At 40.9% G+C, this 24,284-nt stretch overlaps 1 protein-coding gene across 2 annotated transcripts in view; it reads left to right on the top strand.

Annotated features, from left to right (window-relative positions):
- Positions 1-24,284, top strand: part of LOC132827628 (cytochrome b-245 chaperone 1) — a 27,413-nt gene extending 3,129 nt beyond the window's left edge. For both annotated transcript variants that reach the window (XM_060844203.1, XM_060844204.1), the window contains exons 2-7: positions 8,347-8,498; positions 9,003-9,044; positions 10,239-10,312; positions 11,930-12,026; positions 14,721-14,865; positions 22,288-24,284. In XM_060844203.1, coding sequence (XP_060700186.1) covers positions 8,411-8,498; positions 9,003-9,044; positions 10,239-10,312; positions 11,930-12,026; positions 14,721-14,865; positions 22,288-22,414 — 573 coding nt within the window. In that variant the 5' untranslated portion in view covers positions 8,347-8,410 and the 3' untranslated portion in view covers positions 22,415-24,284. The remainder of the gene's footprint in view (positions 1-8,346; positions 8,499-9,002; positions 9,045-10,238; positions 10,313-11,929; positions 12,027-14,720; positions 14,866-22,287) is intronic.

Below are 24,284 nucleotides of genomic sequence, written 5' to 3'. Positions count from 1 at the left end.
TGCAATCTCACATTATAAGTATTGCGTTATATCAAAACAGACTGTATAGGTCAAATGCTGACAAATGGGACTAGATTAATTTAGAATATCTGGTCGGCATGGACGAGTTGGATGAAGGGTCTGTTTCTGTGCTTAGCTTTCTGTGTCTATGAGAGGGTTGGACAGTGGAGGGAAAGTGACTGTTCCTTTTGTTCAGAGGATTTGATGTGCTGAAGGACCTCTTCTGTACTCTTTGACTCATATGACCTCATATTTGGGAAGGCTATATGGGGAAAAGCATCTTACTCTGAGTTTATGATCTTGAACATACTACCTGAAAGGAGTGGCAAATTTCAAAAGTGAATTAGATAAGTACATGAAGGAAAAGGTTTGCAGGGTGAGAGATGTGGAATAGGAGTGGGATTAACTGGATTGCTATTATCAAGAATTGGTACAGAGTAGACTGTTGAGTGATTTCCTTATATCCTTTGGAATAATTCTCTGATTTTCTTCCATGATTCTATAATATAAGTGATTCAAACAGACTGGAACCTGCATAGAAAGTTAGAGTGTTTAGCACCTGAAACTGGGAAATAATGCAAGAGAGTCACTGCATGCAAACAAAGTCATCTTTTTTTGTGTTAGATTGCAACAATTTACCATTCTCATTCAAAATAAGTAACTGGAGGAATTTCTGTGTGTTATAAGTGTTTGGATGGATATCATAATTTGTAGCATCTTTCATGAAATCATTTTGCTTAATAACTCGGATTTAAACTGAATGTGGTGCTGTGATGCTTGTGTTATTCACTGGATGAAGAGATTGTGGAGTTCAAGTATAGTTTCAGTTACTTAAAGAAATTAACAAAAAACATAGGCAAATGTTCAAGTTAGGAATTAATGTTCTCAATATTAGCAAATTAATTCTTGGCGTATTGGTATAAGATTCCCTCATCCTTCATTAGAATGTAAGCATAAACACTTTCATTTTAAGCTATCTATAGCCTCTGCAAGGCATACTGTATAAACATGCTAAATGCCTATCTCCTAATGTCACCAATATTAGCTTCTAGGCTTCAATGTTAAACAAACTAAAACTAAAACCCTTGCTAACTGAAGAAGGAAAAAACATCTTTTTTTATTTATTCCTGGAGCTTTTGACTGATGCTATAGAACACTTTGACTCATGCAATAGAACATATAGACTTAATGCGGTAGTGCTCACAATAACTGCACTCAGTTGCTAAATATTACATATATTATTATTGCCCTTTATTGGTTTAATTATGCCTTTATATTGATGGATAGCTGACGATGAATACTGGCAATTGTTTTATTAAAAATTAAAACTATTGACCAATTTATTTGACAATTGTATCTTTGAAGATAATTGTGCAACTTAAGATAGTAAACCTAAATTGAAGCACGTGACCATGTGGCATAGTGGTTAGCACTGCAGCTTCTTAGCGCCAGAGACCCGGCTTCGATTCCAGCCTTGGGCGACAGTCTGTGTGGAGTTGGCACGTTCTACCCATGACTGCGTGGGTTTCCTCAGGTGCTCCGGTTTCCTCCCACAATCCAAAGATATGGAGGTTAGGTGGATTGGCAGTGCTAAACTGCCCATAGCATTAGGCAGGGGAAACATAGAGAAGTAAGGGAATGGGTCTAGGTGGGTTACTCTTCGTGGGTCGGTGTGGACTTGCTGGGCCAAATGGCTTGTTTCTACACTGTAGGGATTCCAAGCACCAGCTGGAGCATCATGTTGCATCAACTGGAACTGTAGTAATGAAAAAGCTTTTAGCTTTTCATGTGACACATTTGCTACAGGATATGCAGGAAGAGCTTGACTATTATTGTTGGTGGGGGACATTTGTTCCGAAGAATTAAATATATGTTCGAAGTGTGAATGGATTGTTGTAAATAAGGTAATAACATTTGTTCACTTGTGGAATTTGTGGCAGCACTTCCTTTTGACCCTGAGGACTGAAAGCTGCGCATATCCAACAGTTGGAAGTTGGTTAACTGAACTTCTGATTTATATTGAAGACTCTTAACAAAACTCATACTCCATAGGAAAAGAACTTGCAATTTAATAAGCTGAGTGGAATATGCACGTAATCTGATCCATTTTCGTGTATACCACAACGAGCAGATTTGAATTTATGAAGCTCAACTCCCTCGTCTTGACTATTCTGGAATGTGAATGTCTCATTACCCATATAGGCTAGGGCTAGGAAAACACAAAGGCTGAGACTAGATAGTAAGAAAGTTGGAAGATGTTCACACGCGTGAGTGTGAGCGAGAGGGAGAGAAAGAGAGAAAATATTCTTCTGTAAATTACATTCACTGACCTAAGGGTTCAAGAGACTGTGTGTGTGAGAGAGAGAGAGAATGGAAGCTGTGGAAAGGTGGTCTTTGTGGTCTGATTTGAGTGTAGAGTCAAGAGTGTGGTGCTGGAAAATCACAGCAAGTCAGGCAGCATCCAAGGAGCAGGAAAATCGACGTTTCAGGCAAAAGCCCTTCGTCAGGAATGAGGGTGGGAACCTTGGGGATGGAGAGATAAATGGGAGGGGAGTGGGCTGGGGGGAGGGTAGCTAAGAATGCAATAAGTGGATGGAGGTGGCTGTAATGGTGATAGGTTGGAGGGGAGGGTGGAGTGGACAGGTGGGAAGGAAGATGGACAGATGGGACAGGTCATGAGGACGGTGCTGAGCTGGATGGTTAGAATTGGGGTAAGGTGGAGGGAGGGGAAATGAGGAAACTGATGAAATCCGCATTGATACCATGGGATTGGAGGTAGAAGATGAGGCATTCTTCCTCCAGGCATCGGGTGGTAAGGGAGTGGCAATGGAGGAGGCCCAGGACCTGCATGTCCTTGGCAGAGTGGGAGGGGGAGTTGAAGTGTTTGGCCATGGGGCGGTGGGGTTGGTTGGTGCAGGTGGCCTGGATTGCATGTTTGTGTGTTGTTCCCTGGAGCTCAAGATCTGGAAATGTTATGAATTTAATTTGTATTCTGGGAACCTCCGATGATTTTTTTTTAAAAAGCCATTTTGTAGAACAATGGGCATGTTAGCTGAGCAAGGTTACCTATGACCTTTTTGACATAGTTTAGACCAGTCTCTCATTATGATGTACTGTTAAAAGGGAGCTTATCTAGATAAGGCATTTGGCCATTTGGCCACTTGGCCTGGCTTGATTAGGTTTCCCACTTCAATGTGCATGTAGCTTAATTGGTCAAGCATACGCAGACTTGTCAATGAGTGTCTCTTCCTCTACAAACATTTGCCGTTTTATTGCTGCTTATCTGATTAAGGACATGTCTCTTTGTAATCCCAGTACCAATTTCTGGATAAAGACAGCTGGTTTGCAGCAGTAAGGAGTGTAGCCTGAGAGCTCTCTTAGGGATAAGAGCTGAAGCCGCTACCCTGTTAATGGTTTTAGAACCTTAGCTCAAGTCTGGCTCGTAGAGATCTATGCTATAGTGTAACATTGATGCCATTGGTAAATAAAGGTAATAATTTAAACAAAACTGTGTAAGAGTTTTACATTCCAGACTGCCACAGAGTACGGTCTCTGGGACGAACTAAGAGAGGCCATTAGGGATTCCCTGAGGTGTCTCAATAGATACTTTAACAGTAACTGGCAGAAAATAATTTCCTAAATCTTGCATGAAGCTGTACTTGTCCTATTAGGGAAAAGTAACAGAAAAGGGCATAGGCTTAGGGTGAGAGGGGAAAGATATAAAAGAGACCTAAGGGGCAATTTTTTCAGACAGAGGTGGTACGGGTATGAAATGACCTGCTAGAGGAAATGGTGGAGGCTGGTACAATTGCAACATTTAAGAGGCATTTGGGTGGGTATATGAATACGAAGGGGTTGGAGGGATATGGGCCGATTGCTGGCAGGTGAGACTAGATTGAGTTGGGATATCTGGTCGGCATGGACGGGTTGGACTGAAGGTTCTGTTCTATGTTGTGCATCTGGTTGACTCTATGACCCTAAATGGATCAGTTGCATGACTGATGCATCTTTTCTTTATTGGAAGCCATCTTTTTAGAACCCCTCACCCTGTTTTCTCTACTCTTATCTCCTAAGTGTGAGGAACTCTCAGTGACAATAATGTCTATTAAAGACTTTGTTTCCATTAAAACTGAAACCATCTGAACAGCTGCCTCTGCTACTTCCCTTCCTGTCCCTGGTTCACCAGACCAAACTTCCGCTGAAGCTCACTCCACCCTAACCATGAATGTGGATCATTGCCTTTTGTTTTTACAAACTCCCAAAAGGCCCTCTCAAAGTTCATTTTTTCCAAGAGTCCCGATTGCTGTTACACTACTGTCCACCCAACTTCCCTTTCTGGTTCCTTGTTAACACATATTGTCAACAATTCTCTTTCAGATATTGTCCCTCACGCTTCATATCTGCTGACGTCGTCTCTCTCCTCAAAAGCCAGCGCTTGATCTCTCCATCCTTGCAAGTTACTGCTCAATCATCAATTTCTCTATGAAGTTCTTCAACTTGTTGTTATCTCCGAATTCTTTGCCCATCTTTCTCAGAAGTCTATATTTAAATCCTTCTTATCAGACTTCCACTCTCTCCATAGCTGCAAAGACAAATGACATCCAATGTGACTGTGATGAAGGTATGCTATTGCTGCTTGCCGTTCCCCACCTGTCTGCAGCTTTTGACATAATTCATCTCACCATCCTTCTTCCAGTCCTCTCCCCTGTAACTAGTTGGGTAAGAATGGTTTTGCTTGGTTTCCTTTCTTATCAATCTAGTCATATCAAGATTTTTAACCGGCATTGGTTCCTCTTCCCATTCCTACCTCGTCCCTTACTGTTTTTCATCAACATGTTGCCCCTCAATGGCATCATCTGTACGTCTTGCATTAGTTTTCACATGTTTGCCAACAGCTCACAGCTTTACCTCAAGAGGCTGCATGTTGATGATCAGAATTCCATCCTGTTAATTGCTAGGAAGTTTGAAGCTGTTGTCTTTGGTGTCCACAACAAACTCTGTTTTCAAGCTGCCGACTTTATCCCTCTTCCTGGCAACTGCCTGAGGATGAATCTGATTGTTTAGAACCTTGGTGTTAAACTTGATTCAGCGGAGTAGGCAGTGTCTGGGCTCCTGTTCCTGGGCTTGTCCTCTTTGTCCATTTTTTTTCTTTTTTCATTTTTCTTCTTCCCCTTCTTTTTTTCTTAAACTTATCTGATGAAGAGAGGTTCTTAGGTGTGAAGTTAGCTTCGATGGACTCCAAGCGGCAGTGGTGTCTCAGAGGCAGCGTGGCTTCAAAGTCGGTCAGTGGGCCTGTGAAGTCTGGAGTGGGACTCTCTCTTCCATGTGGAATGGCCCCTGGCAGCAGCACGGGGTGGGGTGGGAAGCCCGGAACAAGACTGTGGCAGAAGAGAAGGAAAATTGGACTGTCATTACATTTCTTTCTATTATTTTATTCTAAGTTAATGTGAATGGCGCCCATGTACGGCGACAGTACATACTTTTCATGTCACAATACATGTGACACTAAATGATTCAATTCTATGAGAATTGGGCCTCATATTCTTGCCATCACTAAGACTGTGTAATGTCATCTCTGTGACGTTGCCCAGTTCCATCTTGCTTTCTCACCTGAACCCTCAACATTAGTTCCATAGCCAAGAAAGCCCAGCAGTGTCTCTACTTTCTGTGCAGGCTACCACCACCACCACCACACCCCCCCCCAATTCTCACCTGACTCTACAGAGGTTTCATTGAGAGTACCCTGAGCTGCTGCATCACTGCCCAGTTCGGGAATTGCAATGTCTCTGATTGTAAGACCCTACAATGGATAGTGAGGATAACTAAGAAGATCATCGTGGTTTCTCTTCCCTCCATTACAGACATGTACTCCACACACTGCATCTGAAAGCTAAGAGCATTGTGGAAGACCCCACACACCCCTCACTCAAACCCTTCTCCCTCCTGGCATCTGGCAGAAGATACCAGAGCATTCGGTCTCTCACGACTAGAATGTGCAACAGTTTCTTCCCACAAACCATCAGGCTCCTTAACAGAGAATATTCGGACTCTTTCCCATCTGGAACCTTTTGCACAACTTCGAATTGCTGCGAGAAAAATCTCTGGTATTTATCATTCTTCTATTACACTGTAATTTGCGTGTTTTGCACTTCTTGTGCACTTTATACCATGTATGATTGTGTAGTTTGTGCTGTCCATGTAGCACCCTTGGTACTGGAGGAACACTGGCTTGTGTTTACTGTATGGGTATGGGTAGACATGACAAATAAAAAGCTTTTTGTTTCTCTCTCTCTGTCAAATTAGCAGGGTTAGATCTCCTGGAATACAGAGAGAGTTAGCCATTTGGATACAGAACTGGCTCAAAGTTAGAAAACAGAAGGTGATGGTGGAGGGTTGTTTTTCAGACTGGAGGCCTGTGACCAGTGGAGTGCCACAAGGATCAGTGCTGGGTCCACTACTTTTTGTCATTTACATAAATGATTTGGATGTGAGCATAAGAGGTATAGTTAGTAAATGTGCAGATGACACCAAAATTGGTGGTGTAGTGGAGAGCAAAGAGGGTTACCTCAGATTACAATGGAATGAGAAGTGGCAAATGGAGTTTAATTTAGCTAAATGCAAGGTGCTGTATTTTGGGGAAGCAAATCTTTGCAGGACTTACACATTTACACATTAAATGGTAGGGGAGCGTTGCTGAACAAAGAGACCTTGGAGTGCAGGTTCATAGTTCTTTGAAAGTAGAGTCACAGGTAGATAGGATAGTGAAGAAGGCATTTGTATGTCTTCCTGTATTGGTCAGAGCATTGAGTATAGGATCTGGGAGGTTTAGAGAACATTGGTTAGGCCTCTGTTGGAATATTGTGCGCAATTCTGATCTCCATCCTATCTGAATCATGTTGTGAAAGTTGAAAGGGTTCACAAAAGATTTACAAGGATGTTGCCAGGCTTGGAGGATTTGAGCTATAGGGAGAGGCTAAATAGGCTGGGGCTGTTTTCGTTGGAGTGTCGAAAGCTGAGGGGTGACCTCATAGAGGTTTATAAAACCTTGAGGGGCATGGATAGGGTAAATAGACAAAGTCTTTTCCCTGGGGTAAGGGAGTCCAGAGCTAGAGGGCATAGGTTTAGAGTGAGGGGGAAAGATATAAAAGGGACCAAAGGGGCAATGTTTTCAGATAGAGTGTGATGTATGTCGCCATGTTGACTATCCCTAATCATTCCTTGCCTTTCCAAATACATGTACATCCTGTCCCTCAGGATTGCCTCCAACACCTTGTCCACCACTGACGTCAGGCTCACCGATCTGTAGTTCCCTGGTGTTTCCTTACCACCTTTCTTAAATAATGGCACCACGTTAGCCAACCTCCAGTCTTCCGGCAGGAAATAGTGTAGAGACAGAAATTCAGAGAGAATGACGAAAAGCATGTTGGAGGCAAGGAACAAGACAGACAGATTGTAATCAACAAAATAATACAAGAGTTGCAGAAAATGTTTTTGATCAGACTGCAAGGTTGCAAGAAAACCATTATTTAAACAAGAATAACTTGTGAAGATGAGCAATGTGCCAGGAGATCCATTAGTGCCTCTAGAAGGAACTATAAAGCACAATGTTTCAAACAGCAGAGTCAGTCTGTGCAAGAAATAAAACACGTGAATGTTGATACAGTTTGTGAAACTGATTTCAGGATGCTTTGTTATTTAGATTGAGAAATAAGGTCAAAGAAAAGCAAATTATATTAATGAATGTGAGGTTTTTTCAAAGTATAAACTTTTCTTGATTGATTAATTCACTGATTAACACTATTATATACCTCTCAGTAGCTCACTGAGCATGTATAGATCTACGTTTTTGGAGGAGAGGTGGAATGATTCTCCAATGTAATATAAACAGTTTCTATAAAAATGACACCATTTGGATGGGTAGAAAATTAATGTGAAACCACCGAGTTGAACTGGCTGCATAATTTGTAAGTATCGCAGCAGGAGATAAATTGCATTGATTTGAGAATTGATATTTTATTTACATTTTCTATATAAATCTCTTAGAGGAAAAAAATACATTGTACTAAGTAATTTTTTTAATAAAAAATTGTTTTAGAACTGGACTTACTGGTATGGATGCCTTCAGAAGGTACCGAATGATGTTAATATATGAACTGTTAAGATTAGTGGCTTATTGAAGCATTCGCCAATCATTTCTCAAAATGCAAAATGTTTTGGATTATTTAATGTTGCTATTGTATGAGATTTACATCACTTGTGGAGACCTGTAATAATTGTTGCAATTGGTGTTTGTCATATTTTCTTTCTAATTAATCATTGGACTGTGATTTTGTTTTTCTATTGCAGATTCATTTGAATACATCTTATAAACATTTGTCATCTATACTTCTGAGTTCTGCTTTTCGTAGGAATGGCATACATGGTTATTGAGGAGCAAACAGATTCAATCCTTCATCTTAAAAGATCTCCTGGTATTAGATCCTGGTCTGTTTTAGTTGGTAAGCCTTTGAATTAATTGTAGGCACACTCATTTCTGCTTCATCAGAGTATGGGTTCAAGACCCACAAAGTGAATCCGTGCTGTGTTATTGGGTGGTGTTGACTACAATACATTCTAACTTGCATCTGATTTTCCTCCTCTGGTGGTTTGCATAACAACAAGGATTTCATGTGCTTATTCAAAGAAGGGGAGACCGTTTTCTGGGTGTCCTGATCAACACTTCTTTCTTAATACCATCACTTAGAAAAAAATCATTTGATAATTGTCTTATTGTGGAATATTGTTGGTTCAGTGCAAGTGACATATTTCCTTTAAATATTAAATAGAATTCATTGTGGGGAATATTTTTGAGATGTTTTTCTCCAAAGTATTTATTTGTATTGGGCTGTAATGAGGAAATATGAGGTAATTTAACATAAGTTACTTAAATACACCATTACCAGACCTGTATAAGTTCACAACAAAAAGTAGTTAACACTGAAATTCTGTTTTCATTTCTGTAGGAATTGGTTCAATTGGTCTAGCTGCTGCTTACTATAGTACAGGTAAGAATATTCAGAGCGCAATTGTTCCACATCCTTCTGATTGTTGTAGCTCCTTTTACTGATTTAAAATAAAAAGCATGTATTTTCAACAACTTGCAATTATCTCTAAACAAAAGTAAGCTTGAAAAATTAGGTCAATGCACATAAATGCTAGTAGGGATTCACACAATTATAGCTGTAAGCTTAAGCAAAATAAACAAAGATGCAAAAATGTGAAATTAAAAAAGAGTAATGAATCTAAAGCAGGAAGGAACCCTGATGGTTCACAAATGTAGCATTTCAAAATAGGGAGTGAAGGAAGTGAACAATGGAATTCTAATGAGTTAATATTAAAACCTCTTTGGCTTTGGTGGGCAAGATCTAACTCGATTTTTTTTGCACTAATTTAAATGCATAAAAATCTTGGAAATTCTTTTAAGTAAGCACTCTGGCTTACCTGCTTTTCTGATATTCCTTCCTTGTGCCCAAATTGTCAAACATGACTGAGTACATATCCAGGATGATCTCAACTCACTTGTATTTTCAAATTTGCAGTTTATTATAATCACAAAAATGATAAACTCTTTACATGCAGTATCAAAATATTGTTGGTGGGATAAATCACTCAATCACTGCTTGGGAAGATGCAGTTTTTAAAACTTCTTTTTTCCCCTGCCACCTCCAGCTTAAGAATTATGAAGCAGTGACAGGGCTAGATTGTCTGTCTCTGAATACCTTTAAAAAAAATAAGTCTATTTGGGTTTACAATTCATTATTATATAGATAGTTTACAGTTGGCAAAATTAGCCACTATGGTCAGTGTACCAGCAGGGCAGGAGTTTCTGATATTGATTAGGTTTTTGAGTGAAGTGGTTTACAGATTAGATAGTTTCCATCGAGACAAAGCAGGAAGCAGAAATAGATGGTCCACCATCTCTCTGGACTAATATTGGAATCTCCAAATGGTGGGAGAACAGACTCCTGTAAAGAATACTGGCCTAAACTTGATAACGTTATCTCAAGAAAAAACACAGATCTGCACCTAGACGTGAGGTTTCATGAATGAAAATATATTAATGAGTTGCAACTGGCATACCAAATTGTGAAATCAAGGCAATCAGGATGCTATGACTGAACCTTTGACTGATTTTTCTTCTTCTAAGTGTGGGGTAGTTATGAGTGAATTAATTATACTTGTGTACTTATTGTTTTCAGACAGTTGGGGATGGAAGTTGTTCTATGTTGTGGGCTGTTTATTTGTGGCTGTACAAAATTTGGAAGACTGGGAGGTAGGCAAGTAGCTATCTACTTAAAATTTGCTTTCAGTACTAGTGATATTACAATGGTATGAATCCATGTTTATAAATGATTTGTTTGGCTACTTATGAGTTTTGGAATGTGATTAAGTGTTTTATACTCATTTAAAAATGTTTCAAGAAAAGCTGCATTGTAGAAGTCTAACATGGTGTTAAACTCACTTCCCAACTTTTGAGGTGTCCATCAAGCTTGTTTCCGTTTCCTCAAGTTGTGGGCTTAATGACAGCTACTGTGCTGGCAGTCAGTCCATTGGGTTCAAATGCATTGAGCTGTTCCAAGTTACTGTCCAAGAATTGTTACTGGAAAATCTTAACTCCACCATCTCTTTAACCAGTTTATGGGGGTACACTGCTGTATTGCTGGCCTAGTAATCCAGAAATCTAGATTGATAGGAGTTTGAATTCTACATCACTTTAAAAACTGAATTTGGTTGAAATACAGTTGGGATGTTGTGGGGAAAAGAAAAATAGTTCACTAATTGTCTTCATGGAAGGAAACCTGTCCTTATCCATTCTACTCTTCATGTAATTACAGCCCCAGAACAACATAATTCTCTGGTAATTGTGTTCTAAAGTGACCTAACCAGTCTGAGTTCAGTAGTCCATCTTCTCAGTAGCCGGGGATGGAGGAGTAGTGCTGACCTTGTCAGTGATCCCCAAATGCTGAGAACTATTAGAAAATCTCAGAATGTATTATGAAAGAGAAACTCTGCTGGCCAGAATCTTTCTCTAGAACAATCCTTAAATTTAAAAGCTTAGAGTGTTGTGTGGATTTAACATCATGTTAGCTGAATTAAAGAATGGCAGAGTGGCTCAGTGGGTAGCACTGCTGCCTCACAGCGCCATGGATGCGAGTTCGATTCCATCCTCGGCTGACTGTGCAAACTCCACACAGACATTCTCCTAATTTCTGCATGGGTTTCCTCCAAAATGGGTCCAAAATGTGGAAGGTTGGGTGGATTGGTCATGCTAAATTGGCCATAATGTCCAGGGGATGTTCCATGGGAAATAGTGGGATTGGGTAGCGGCGTAGATCTGGGTGTGATGCTCTTTGGAGGGACATTTCGACTTGATGGGCTGATTGGCCTGCATCCACATTGTGCAGATACTATGAATTCCACAGGAGGAAGATGTTCATGTAGAGATTATTGACACATTTATAAGGCCAAACAACCTTAATGTGATTTCAAGTTTTTAAGCCTTTGTGAATCTGCCTCTTTGAGTAATGTTGGTCAACATTTGACTCCTACTAGCCCTCAACTGAGTTTCTGTCTGCCAACTTAACGTTTGGCAGTAGATGGTAGATGTTGAAATGCTTCTTTAATAATGGCAAGAAACAAACAAATAAACAGGAAAAACTTGAATGCTTTTATAGTTCCTGATTATGTGTACCAATAATACATTAAAATAACCCACAAAAGCTTAATAAAGAAAACTTAAATTCTGGGCAAACTTTATAAACTTTGATATATGAAATGAGAATTACAGATTAGCATGTTGTGAAACACTTATTTATTGGTAGGAACAAGAACAATAAACTGAAATGTTATGTATTTTCATTAATTTAAAGGTAGTTTTTCTGTTTTTTAGGAAGTCATATTTGACAAGAATAAAGGGAATGCAGTTCTTAAAAATTTTAATCTTTATACAAGGATATTGACCATGTGGAGTAAAAGTCCAGAACAAGGTGAAGTGCAAATTTGTATTTCCTGCTTCACAAAATCATTCAGGTTGACCTTGGGGTGCCATGGTAAGCATGATGGGAGAAAGCTGAAACCAAAGCATACTGTTTGCAATGGATAACTATTTTTAGTACCAAATAGTTTTTAATTTTTAATTCCTCCTAAATTGCCACTATCACATGGTTTGGCTGAGATCAACAAATCAACATTTTCAAACTCGCGCAATCACTCAGATTAGGATTAAGGTTAAAGCGAAGATTTGGCCTTTAATGAAAAGATGAGCTTCCTAACATGAACCTTCATGTGCAGAAAACTAAACTCATTCCCACCTGGATAGATGGTCACTCGATAGCATGAGAGACATGGTACTGAACTTAAGACCATAAGACGTAGGAGTGGAAGTAAGGCCATTCGGCCCATCGAGTCCACTCCGCTTTTCAATCATGGCTGACGGGCATTTCAACTCCACTTACCCACATTCTCCCCGTAGCCCTTAATTCCTCGAGACATCAAGAATCTATCAATCTCTGCCTCGAAGACATTTAGCGTCCCGGCCTCCACTGCACTCTGCGGCAATGAATTTCACAGGCCCACCACTCTCTGGCTGAAGAAATGTCTCCGCATTTCTGTTCTGAATTGACCCCCTCTAATTTTAGGGCTGTGTCCACAGGTCCTAGTCTCCTCGCCTAGCGGAAAAAAATTCCTAGCGTCCATCCTTTTCAAACCATGTGTTATCTTGTAAGTTTCTATTAAGTCTCCCCTTAACCTTCTAAACTCCAATGAATACAATCCCAGGATCCTCAGCCGTTTCTCTTTTGTTAGACCAACCGTTCCAGGGATCATCCGTGTGAATCTCTGCTGGACGCGTTCCAGTGCCAGTATGTCCTTCCTGAGGTGTGGGGACCAAAACTGGACACAGTACTCCAAATGGGGCCTAACCAGAGCTTTATAAAGTCTCAGTAGCACAACGGTGCTTTTATATTCCAACCCTCTTGAGATAAGTGACAACATTGCATTCGCTTTCTTAATCACGGACTCAACCTGCATGTTTACCTTTAGAGAATCCTCGACTAGCACTCCCAGATCCCTTTGTACTTTGGCTTTACGAATTTTCTCACTGTTTAGAAAGTAGTCTATGCTTTGTTATTATATACTTGTTAGGATAAATGCAAGAATGCCAAGTTTCAAATGGTGACAACAATTTATGCTACAGAAGAAAAGGGTGTTTATTGATTGGCAAGTTGATTCAGATTTCTGGTGTTTTCCGATGGGAAAGAAACAAGGGGCTACAGGGTCACCAAGCTCCAGAGTAATTTAATGAAAAAAGGTACAGGCTTGAAAACATTATTTTCATAGCAGAGAATAGGGACCTGTGTATGAATTCAGGTTGCCTCTAGCAAGTGTAAATGATTAACAACATTAGCTTGACTGATTATCATAAATTCATTATTAGTGTAGCAATTAACACACTCGGGACTGTTCAACAAGTGCTGCCCAATCAGAGTCCTACCTAATAATCAGGCAATGCCTGAGTTCCAGGTATCATTCTGGAGATTGTTCACAAACTGATTTGTACGCATGTCAGATCATAATGCAGGACAATATAAAGGTGCAATTCAAAGTGCAGGAAATGTTCATATTGTCTGATCTTTAAAGTGACACCCCTGAATGAGATCATGTTCATAAACACAAGTGATCATAAGTTGGAGGCTCATAAATTGGGTACGCCAATTTATTTTGTAGCTATTTTGTTTTGGGTTTTGCCAAGCTAGCTAGTTGAGTATGGTCTGTGCAATACCTGTATAAACAACTGAGAAAACATGCCGTATTCATTCAATCAATCAGTCATTGGGAAGTACACTATACCTGCTGGCTTTGCACTGCCTCTGAACTGCAGGCATGACATCACTCAGTTTTGTGTTAGGCAGTACATCTTTTATACTGATAGCATCCTCTTAGTGGAAAATATCCCTGTGTATCTGTTTCACAGTGACATTGTAAAATATCTTCCTTAACCTTTTTGTTCCCATTTTTGAGGTACTTCGCCTTTCCAGTGTGACCGTCGCCACTCTATGTATTTTTCAGATCTGGAGGTGGCAGTCTTTGGTCAATTCGAGAACTTGCATTAGACACAAGGGAAGGCAATGCAGTGCTAATATGATTGGACTAATAATCTAAACCCTGAAGCTACAATATTTTGGAGACATTGACTCAAATCCATCATCGTGGATAGTGAAATTTGAATTTGACAAAAATCTAGAATTTTAAAAAATCTGGTTTAAAGACAATGAAATGCCTACTTGCTGATTGTCATATAGGCCTATCTGTTTCAATAATGTCCTGTAGAGAATGAAATTTGCTGTCCTCTCGGAGCAAGGTGTTTGGCTCTAACCTGTCCTTTGAAATGGCCTAGCGAGCCAATAAATTCCACAACAATTAGTGATGGGCTGGCCTAGCCAATGATAAACACACCTCATGAATAAAAAAACCTGAATAACGATGTGATTAGGTTGGCCACAGTCTTGCAGAACAGCTTTCACATGTTCTATTTCTCCATTACGGCTTGTACATCTTCAAGTATAGAGTTGTGCTACCATTCTTCTCTTGTTAAGATGTGTTCATTGCAATGTTGATTTGATGATCTTGTGTAATACTTGTTCTGCTCATTGCATTCGAGTGACTGTATATTCCATTTATAGTGGTGGCACAGCTTCAGCATATTCGTGCTGTTACTGTAGATGAGGAGAGAGTCCGCTATTTGGGAAAAGGATACCTTGTGGTACTGCGGTTTGCGACTGGGTTTTCACACCCAATTACTCAAAGTGCTGTGTTAAGTAATCGAAGGTAAGTAAGTAAACTTTTAACTATCTTGATCAGATTTGTTTTGTTTTATGTATATTAACCTGATTTATAATAACTTTCTGGAGTTGTAGAATGACTGTACTGTTTGTATTTTACTTCATGTTATGGAAATTAATCAACAGATTCATTTCATGGACAAATTGTTACTACTTAATTGCATTTTTGTATTTCCAACACCAGCATGTCCGATGGTACAATTGACGAACATAGTCCATTGAGGCTAATTAAATAAATCGCATGTCTTTTAAAATCTGACAAAATGAAGTTTTAGCAAATTGTGATACAACTCTATTTGGTTTGGTTTTATATAAAAGTAAAGTAAATCACCATGTGAGGGAGGAAAGAAGAGAAGGATATGCTAAGGGAGTTAAAGTAAGAGGAGTGAAATGAACGTTCATAAACCAGGGTGCAGACCAGATAGATGGTATAGTGCCTGACCTATAGTATCTATATATCTGTAGTATCAATGTTGTCAGACCTGCTCTTTCCAGCAGTTTCTGATTTTGCTTTCTGATTTCCAGCATCCACAGTTCTTTTGGTTACTTTTAAAAAAAACATTGCTCATTGATTTTGACTGCAAACTGTGACAAAAAATATCAGCCAACTAGGGGGCTGCAGGGAAGGTAAATCTTCCTGTTAAATACATACCTCGAGAATAGGCAAAGCGAAAGAGCAACAGGAATGGGCGCGGACACAGGGACTGGTGGGTAAGTGAACTGATATATTCAGGCTATGGCTAAACCTGAGACACTACACTGTCCTCTAATCAAAAACAACCCGTGTAGAGGGTTGGTAAGGTCAGTTTTTTTTTAATTTAATCTCATTTGGTAATTTAGAGCAGAGGAGATGGAGGCTAGGGCAGTTGCATGCTCCTCTTGCAGGATGTGGGTGGTAAGGGTTACCACTGTGTCCCTACTGACTTCACCTGTGAGAAGTGCACCCAACTCCAGCTCCTCACAGACTGCGTTTAGGAACTGGAGCTGGATGAACTTCAGATCATTCGGGAGGCTGAGAGTAGTTATAGGGAGGTAGTTACAGGACAAAGGTAGGAGGGTGACTGTTAGGGGAGGGAAAGGGAATAGGCAGACAGTGCAGGGAGCCCTTGTGGTTGTTCCTGTCAATAAGAAGTTGTTAGGGAGGGGCCCTACCAAGGGAAAGCCACAGTGGCCAGGTTTCTGGCACTGAGACTGGGTCTGTGGCTTGGAAGGGGTTGGGATGGGAGTGGAGGTGATGGGGGGATGGGGGGAGGGAGAATAGGAGAGTGATAGTGATCGGAGACTCAATGGTGAGAGGAGCAGACAGGAGATTCTATGTTCGCGAATGAGACTCCTGGCGGTATGTTGCCTCCCCGGTGCCAGAGTCACGGATCGAGTCTACAGGATTCTTAAGGGGGAGGGAGAGCAACCAGAAGTCACGGTATATGTTGGTAACGTATATAAGGAAAGGGTTGAGGATCTGAAAAGTGAATATAGGGAGTTGGAAGTTAAAAGGCAGGACGAGCAGAATAGTAATCTCAGGATTGCTACTGGTGCCATGGGCTAGTGAGGCTAGGAACAGGGAGTGAGTGCAGATGAACACATGGCTGCAAGGCTGGTGTCGGAGGGAGGGCTTCAGATATGTGGGTCATTGGGATACCTTCTGGGGAAAGGACGAGTTGCACCTGAACTAGAGGGGGCACCAATATCCTGGGTGGGAGGTTTGCTTGAGCTCTTTGGGAGAGTTTAAACTAGATGGCAGGGATGTGGGAAACGGAGCTACAGATCAGATGATGGAATAGGTAGTGAACAGCTAGATACAGCATGCTCAGAGTCTGAGGAGGGATAGACAGTTGATAGGGCAAAGGTGCAGTCAGTGTGCTGAGTTGAAGTGTGTCTATTTTAACGCAAGGAGTGTCAGGAATAGGGGTGATGAACTTAGACCATCAGTGGCCATTATGGAGACTTGGATATCACAGCAGCAGGAATAGTTGTTGGATGTTCCAGGGTTTAGAATTTTTTTAGATTACTTACAGTGTGGAAACAAGCCCTTCAGCCCAACAAGTCCACACCGACCCTCTGCTGAGCAACCCACCAGACCCATTCTCCTACATTTACCCTTTTACCTAACACCACGGGCAATTTAGCGTGGCCAATTCACCTAACTTGCACATTTTTGGACTGTGGGAGGAAACCGGACCACCAAGCATACACTAGGAGAATGTGCAAACTCCACAGTTGCCTGAGGCGGGAATTGAACCCGGGTCTCTGGTGTTGTGAGGCAGCAGTGCTAACCACTGGGGGTGGGGGAGGTAAGAGGTGGAGGAGTGGAATTGTTAATTAGTGAGTGCGTCACAGCTGCAGAAAGGGAGGTCATCAAGCAGGGTTTGTGTACAGAGTTAGTATGGATGGAGGTCAGAAACAGGAAGGGAGCAGTCACTTTATTGGGAGTTTTCTATAGACTCTCCAGGAGCAACAGAGACACTGAGGAGCCAATTGGGAGGCAGATTTTGGAAAGGTGCAGAAGTAACAGGGTTGTTGTCATGGGTGACTTTAATCTTCCTAATTTTGATTGGAACCTCCTTAGTTCAAATAGTTTGGATGGAGCAGTTTTCGTCAGGTGTGTCCAGGAAGGATTCCTGACTCAAATGTAGATCAGCTGACTAAAGGGGAGGCCATATTGGATTTGGTGCTTGGCAATGATCCAGAGCAGGTATTAGATCTCTGTGGGAGAGCATTTTGATGATATTGATCAGGACTCCCTGACCATTACTACAGTCATAGAGAGAGATAGGAGCAGATGGTATGGGGGGAGCATGTGGAATTACAATGCTATTAGGCAGGAACTGGGGTGCCTCAATTGGGAACAGATGTTCACAGGGAAATGCACAACAGAAATGTGGAGGTTGTTTAGGGAAAACCTGCTGATACTGCTGGATAGGTTTGTTCCACTGAGGCAAGGAGGGGATGGTAAGTTGAAAGAACTATGGGTGACAAGTGATGTGGAACATCTGGTCAAAGAGGAATAAGGAAGCTTATTTAAGGTTGAGGAGGCAAGGATCATATAGGGCTTTAAACGTTACAAGGTAGCCAGGTAAGAACTGAATAATAGACTTAGGAGAGCTAGAAGGAGGCAAAGAACAAAGAATCTTACTGCATAGGAATAGGCCCTTCGGCCCTCCAAGCCTGCGCCGATCTAAATCCTCTATCTAAACCTACAGCCTATTTTCTAAGGTATGTATCCCTTTGTTCCCTGCCCATTCATGTATCTGTGTAGATACATCTTAAATGACAATAGCGTTCTCACCCCTACCACCTCTGCTGGCAATGCATTCCAGGCACCCTCTGTGTGAAGAACTTTCCTGTATATCTCCCCTAAACTTTTCCCCTCTTACTTTGAATTCGTACCCCTCGTAATTGAGTTCCACACTCTGAGAAAAAGTTTCTTGCAATCCACCCTGTCTATACCTCTCATGATTTTGTAGGTCCCAATCAGGTCCCCCCCTCAAACGCCTTCTTTCCAATGAAAAAAATCTTAATCTATTCAACCTCTTCTCATAGCTAGCACCCTCCATACCAGGCAAATCCTGGTGAACCTCCTTTTCACCCTCTCTAAAGCATCCAGATCCTTTTGGTAATGCGGCGACCAGAACTGTACGTAGTATTCTTAATGTGGTCGAACCAAAGTCCTATACAACTGTAACATGACCTGCCAACTCTTATACTCCAATACCCCATCCGATGAAGGAAATCATGCAGTACGCCTTCTTGATCAGGTAAAAAATGAGGTCTGCAGATGCTGGAGATCAGAGCTGAAAATGTGTTGCTGGTTAAAGCACAGCAGGTTAGGCAGCATCCAAGGAATAGGAAATTCGACGTTTCGGGCATAAGCCCTTCATGAATGAAGCATTCCTTCCTGATGAAGGGCTTATACCCGAAACGTCGAATTTCCTATTCCTTGGATGCTGCCTAACCTGCTGTGCTTTAACCAGCAACACATTTTCAGCGCTGCCTTCTTGATCACTCTACTGACCTGCATTGCCACCTTCAGGGAACAATGGGCCTGAACATTCAGATCTCTCTGTATAACAATTTTCCCCAGGACTTTACCATTTACAGTATAGTTTGCTCTTGAATTGCATCACCCCACATTTGTCGGGATTGAAATCCACCTGCCATTTCTCTGCCCAACTCTCCAATCTATCTATATTCTGCTGTACTCTCTGACAGTCCCCTTCACTATCTACTACTCCAACAATCGTAGTGTCATCTGCAAACTTGCTAATGAGGCAACCTTCACTTTCCTCCAAATCATTTATGTATATCACAAACAACAGTGGTCCCAGCACAAATCCCTGTGGGACACCATTGGTTATAGGTCTCCATTTTGAGAAGCTCCCTTCCACTACTAGTCTCTGTCTCCTGTTGCCCAACCAGTTCTCTATCCACCTAGGCAGAACACCCTGGACCCCATGCAATTTCACCTTCTTAATCAGCTGTTAGGAACTTTATCAAACACTTTACTGAAGTCCATGTGTATGACATCTACATCCCTTCCCTCATCAATTAACTTTGTCACCTCTTCAAAGAATTCTATTAGGTTTGTCAGACATGATCTTCCCTGCACAAAACCATGCTGTCTATCACTGATGAGCCCATTTTCTCTGAAATGGGTATATATCCTTTGCCTTAGGGGCATTCTAGGATTTAGCAGGGAGGATTAAGGAAAACTGCGAGGCATTCTACACTGATGTGAGCAACAAGTGGATGGCCAGAGTGAGGATAGGGCTGATCTGGGATAGTGGAGGGAACTTGCGCCTGGAGTTGGAGGAAGCAGGGGAGGTCTTTATTGAATACTTTGCTTCAGTATTCACTACTGAGAGGGACATTGACATTTCTGACATCAGCGTGAAATAGATTGATATGCTAGAACAAGTTGATGCTAAGAAGGAGGATGTCCTGAAATTTTTGTAAAGCCTAAGGATCGATAAGTCCCCTGGGCCAGACGCGATATACACAAGGTTACTACAGGAAGTGAGGGAAGAGATTGCTCTATCTTTGTGTCCTCACTGTTGACTGGAGCAGTGCCAGATGATTGGAGGGTGGAGAATGTTATTCCCTGGTTCAAGAAAGGGACGAGGGATAATCCTGGGATCTACAGACCAGTCAGTCTTGTGTCAGTCATGAGCAAATTTTCGAGAGCACTTTGAGAGATAGAATTTATGATTACTTGGAAAACCATAGTTTGATTAGGGATAGTCAGCATGGCTTTGTGAGGGCAGGTCATGCCTCACAAACCTTATTGAATTCTTTGAGGATGTGACAAAACACTTTGAAGGTAGAGCATTGAATGTGGGTCCCCATGGTAGGTTCATTCAGAAAGTAAGGAAGCATGGGATACAGGGAAACCTGTCTGTCTGGATACAGAATTGTCAGACCCATAGAAGACAAAGGGTGGTAGTTGATGTAAAGTATTCAGCCTGCACCTCAGTGACCAGTAGGGTTCCACAGGGATCGGTTCTGGGACCTGTGCTCTTTGTGATTTTTATAAATGACTTGGATGAGGAAGTGGAAGGATTGGGCTAATAAGTGGCAGACGGAGTTCAACCTGGAAAAGTGTGAAGTGATTCACTTTGGAAGGTTGAATTTGAATGCCGAATATAGGGTTAAAGGCAGGATTCTTGGCAGTGTGGAGGAACAGAGGGATCTTGGGGTCCATGCCCATTGATCGCTCAAAGTTGCCACCCAAGTTGATCGGGTTGTCAAGAAGGCATATGGTATGTTGGCTTTCATTAGCAGGGGATTGAGTTTAAGAGCCATAGGTTTATGCTGCAGCTCTATAGAGCCCTGGTTAGACCACCCTTGGAATATTGTGTTCAGTTCTGGTCGCCTCATTATAGGAAGAATGTGGAAGTTTCAGAGAGGGTGCAGGGGAAATTTATCAGGATGCTGCCTGGACTGAAGGGCATACCTTCTGAAGGAAGGTTGAAGGAGCTCAGCCTTTTCTCATTGGAATGCAGAAAGATGAGATCTTAGAGGTGTACAAGATGATGAGAGGAATCGATAGAATGAATAGTCCGAGACTTTTTCTGAGGACAGAAATGGTTATCACAAAGAGGCATAATTTTAAGGTGATTGGATGAAGGTTTAGGGGAGATGTCAGAGGTAGGTTCTTTACTCAGAGTGGTAGGTGTGTGGAATGCACTCTCAGCGGTTGTAGTAGAGTCAGATACATTAGGGACATTTAAGTGACACTTGGTAGGCACATAGATGATTGTAAAATGAAGGGTATGTAGGTTAGTTTGATCTTAGATTAGGATAAAAGGTTGGCACAACATCAACGGCCAAAGGGCCTGTACTGTTCTATGTTCTACTGATAATGGAAATAGGAACTAAATACTGCAGATGCTGAAGATCTGAAATGAATGCAGAAAGTGCTCAGTTGACTTGGTAGTGTTTGTGGAGAGAGAAATAATGTCAGACATGCTGACTTTACTAATATTCTCTGTTTTTATTGACCATGTAATCATGCCAGCAAGGTACTGTTTCTCAACCTCACTCTCAGGTTAAACCACCACCAGTCATGTCCGTAATGAGACCGTGGCCCTATGATCCTCCGAACTATGGTGACTTTACTTTCATAGAATGTTCAATGAGCTAACAAGTGTAAAATCTGATGTTTATACTACATTGGCTGGAGGTGGGAATACAATAACAATTTGTTTATATGTCCAGGCTTTCCCCATTAAACACCATTTGTGTTTTGACACTGTTTACTCAATAAAACATTGAAGTCACCAGTGCAGAAATATATCTGTTTATGTCTTTCAATGAGCATCATTTCAGAACTGATTCCAAAAATTAAAATGGATGATGTTCTGGCTTCACGATCATTCATATTTTTGCATTACTGTGAAAGTGTCAGCCTGGACCCCAGTGCTTGCCCATCCCATTTATCAGAGGAAATAGGAAAGAAAACTTCAATTATCCTTACGCATCTTTCATCTGAACACAGAGCCTGAGAAATCTGGCAACAAACCACACATTCTTCCCCTTCAGCAAAACGTAAAATTAAGAGGCAAAGATGATGTACATAATTGATTTTGCAAGAGTAAAATGAACAGAGTGGTCTGGTAAAAAAAGAAAAGTAAGCATTTTATCTTGTATTTTGAAGCATTCCCATGCAATGAATTATTTTGAAGAATAAAGATTTTACCGTCTTGCGAAATTTCAGTTCACATTTGAGGGATGTCCGTTAATGACTCCATCTGCAACATGTCTCATTTGCAGTTGATGTTACGTAGTGCTATGACGTTGAGATCATGCAGGTGTGGGAGAAAGGATGAAAATGGGCTGTGTTGTTCCAAATATATTGTTTGACATGATGTGTGCAATTCTAACCTGCCTCACTTTTCCTTTTCTTTCACAGTGACGTTGATGCTGTAGCACAACTTATAACTAACTTCCTAAACCTTAACAAACCATCCTTTGAAGATAAACTGAGATTGTCTCCAGACAGTAGTGATGGCACTGGCAGTGACAATGAAAAGAACTAAAGATTATCATCAGGAAATTAAGCACAATGCCAAGAGTAAACAAGGGTTTTTAAAAATGAATGAACATTTGAAGAACATTGAAGGAGTTGGCCTTAAACAAACTAGTTGTGAAACAGCACAGGCATCAATGTCCAACTCTTAATATAGTCTGCATGGCCAATTTCTTTCCTGGTGAAATAAAGTATAATTTTGCACATTTTGGTGTTGCTAACATAATCCACTTGCTTTGGCAGAATGCTACTTTGATCAAATGCACAAAACAAACAAGCTTTAAAAGACAATAGCTAGTTACGTCAGAAATATTGAATGGAGAACCTTCATTTCAGTTGTGTCTGTCCTTAAAACTGTGTTCTGTTTATAAAACTTTTCAATTCATTTTGGGGTTTCTTCTAAAGCAGAATTTATTCAACTGATTTTACATAAAGTGAAAGAATGCAATGAAAAAAGTGCAGATGTTTTATATATTTCACTAAAGCCAAAACATAGACACGGTGTTGTTAGTGTTCAAATGCTGAGATCTTTTGTAGTGTTTCAAAAGTGTGCTTTGTTCACAATTGTCTTATGAGGTTACTATCTTTAACAGAGGTGGACCGATTAGTAAAAGCATGTTTCAATGCTGAACATCCTGTGCAGCTGTAACTTAATTTTGTAAGGGATAGAGGTGTGATACTGGCAGATTATTCAAGGTTTCGGGTATTGGCCTGCTGAAAAGACCAGAGGCTGACAATTTTACACTGAACACCTCATCACCATAGCCCGTGCATCATCTAAACTGCACAATTCAGGAACAGTGCAGTTCCACCAATGTTTGAGGAGCTTGACAAAATCCAGACAAAGCCATTTTGTTAATTGGTACCTCATCAATAACATCAAACATTGATTCCCTCCACCATTTCCAGTAGCAGCAATGTGTATCATCAACAGGGTCACAGTAGCAACTTGTCAGGTCGTCTTCACTAGTACCTTCCCAGCCCATGGTCTCTACGACCCAGAAGGACAAAGCCAGCAAATGCATAAGGAGACCACCGCTAACAAATTCCCTTTGAAGCCCCGTACCATCCTGACTTGGATTTATGTAGTTGTTTCTTCACAGGTGCTGAGTCAATATCTTGGAACTCCCTTAGTATAAGTGTACCTTCACCACGTGGACTGCAACAAATGAGGAAGGTAGCTGATCATTACTTTCAAAGGCAACTAGGGACAGGCAATAAATGATAACTTTGTTAGTGATGCCATGTGTCACTGAGGAAACAAGAAATTAAATGTACTGTAAATTATATCTCTCTGAGAAGGGGATGGAGACAGTGAAATATTGTTTTGATAAATCTTTTGAGAGTCAAAAATGGCCTAATCTTTCCCTTTGGCAGAGATATGAGTTATGATCTTAAATAGGTACATTGGGTTTCACATTGTACGCACATGCTGGTTCTATTCATTTTGGGAGAGGTGTAAATTAATCATGTATGAATTAGTGTCACTATTTTCAGGTCATTGAAAACCTGGAGTGTACAGAATTGAGGAATGGAGCCAGCTGCTCTGAAACTCAATGAGTTTGCATGCTGGTAGGACAGTTGTATGTTAGTATTCTGGCTTATTGGGAGATGGAGGAGTCTGAAAGGCCCAGTTGACTCTGGGATTCGACTCACCTCCTGACATTTCAATCACATGTGACTGAATCAATTGAATTGAAAAAGCTACAATAATAAGGAACCATTTCATACTATTTGCCAATACATGTAAATAATCCTGGCATGGAAAAGAAATGGCTGAAAGCCATTTGCATTATAAAGTACTGGGCTATTTTCACTGTCATTCTGATTAATCAATGTGTATATCTGTTACTTTTCAATTAAAGCTATCTCAGTAAGGA

This window comes from Hemiscyllium ocellatum, chromosome 25, assembly GCF_020745735.1.
Source record: "Hemiscyllium ocellatum isolate sHemOce1 chromosome 25, sHemOce1.pat.X.cur, whole genome shotgun sequence".
Taxonomy (NCBI): domain Eukaryota; kingdom Metazoa; phylum Chordata; class Chondrichthyes; order Orectolobiformes; family Hemiscylliidae; genus Hemiscyllium; species Hemiscyllium ocellatum.
Note: the sequence above shows the minus strand (reverse complement) of the source record. Positions and strands in the feature narration are given on the sequence as shown.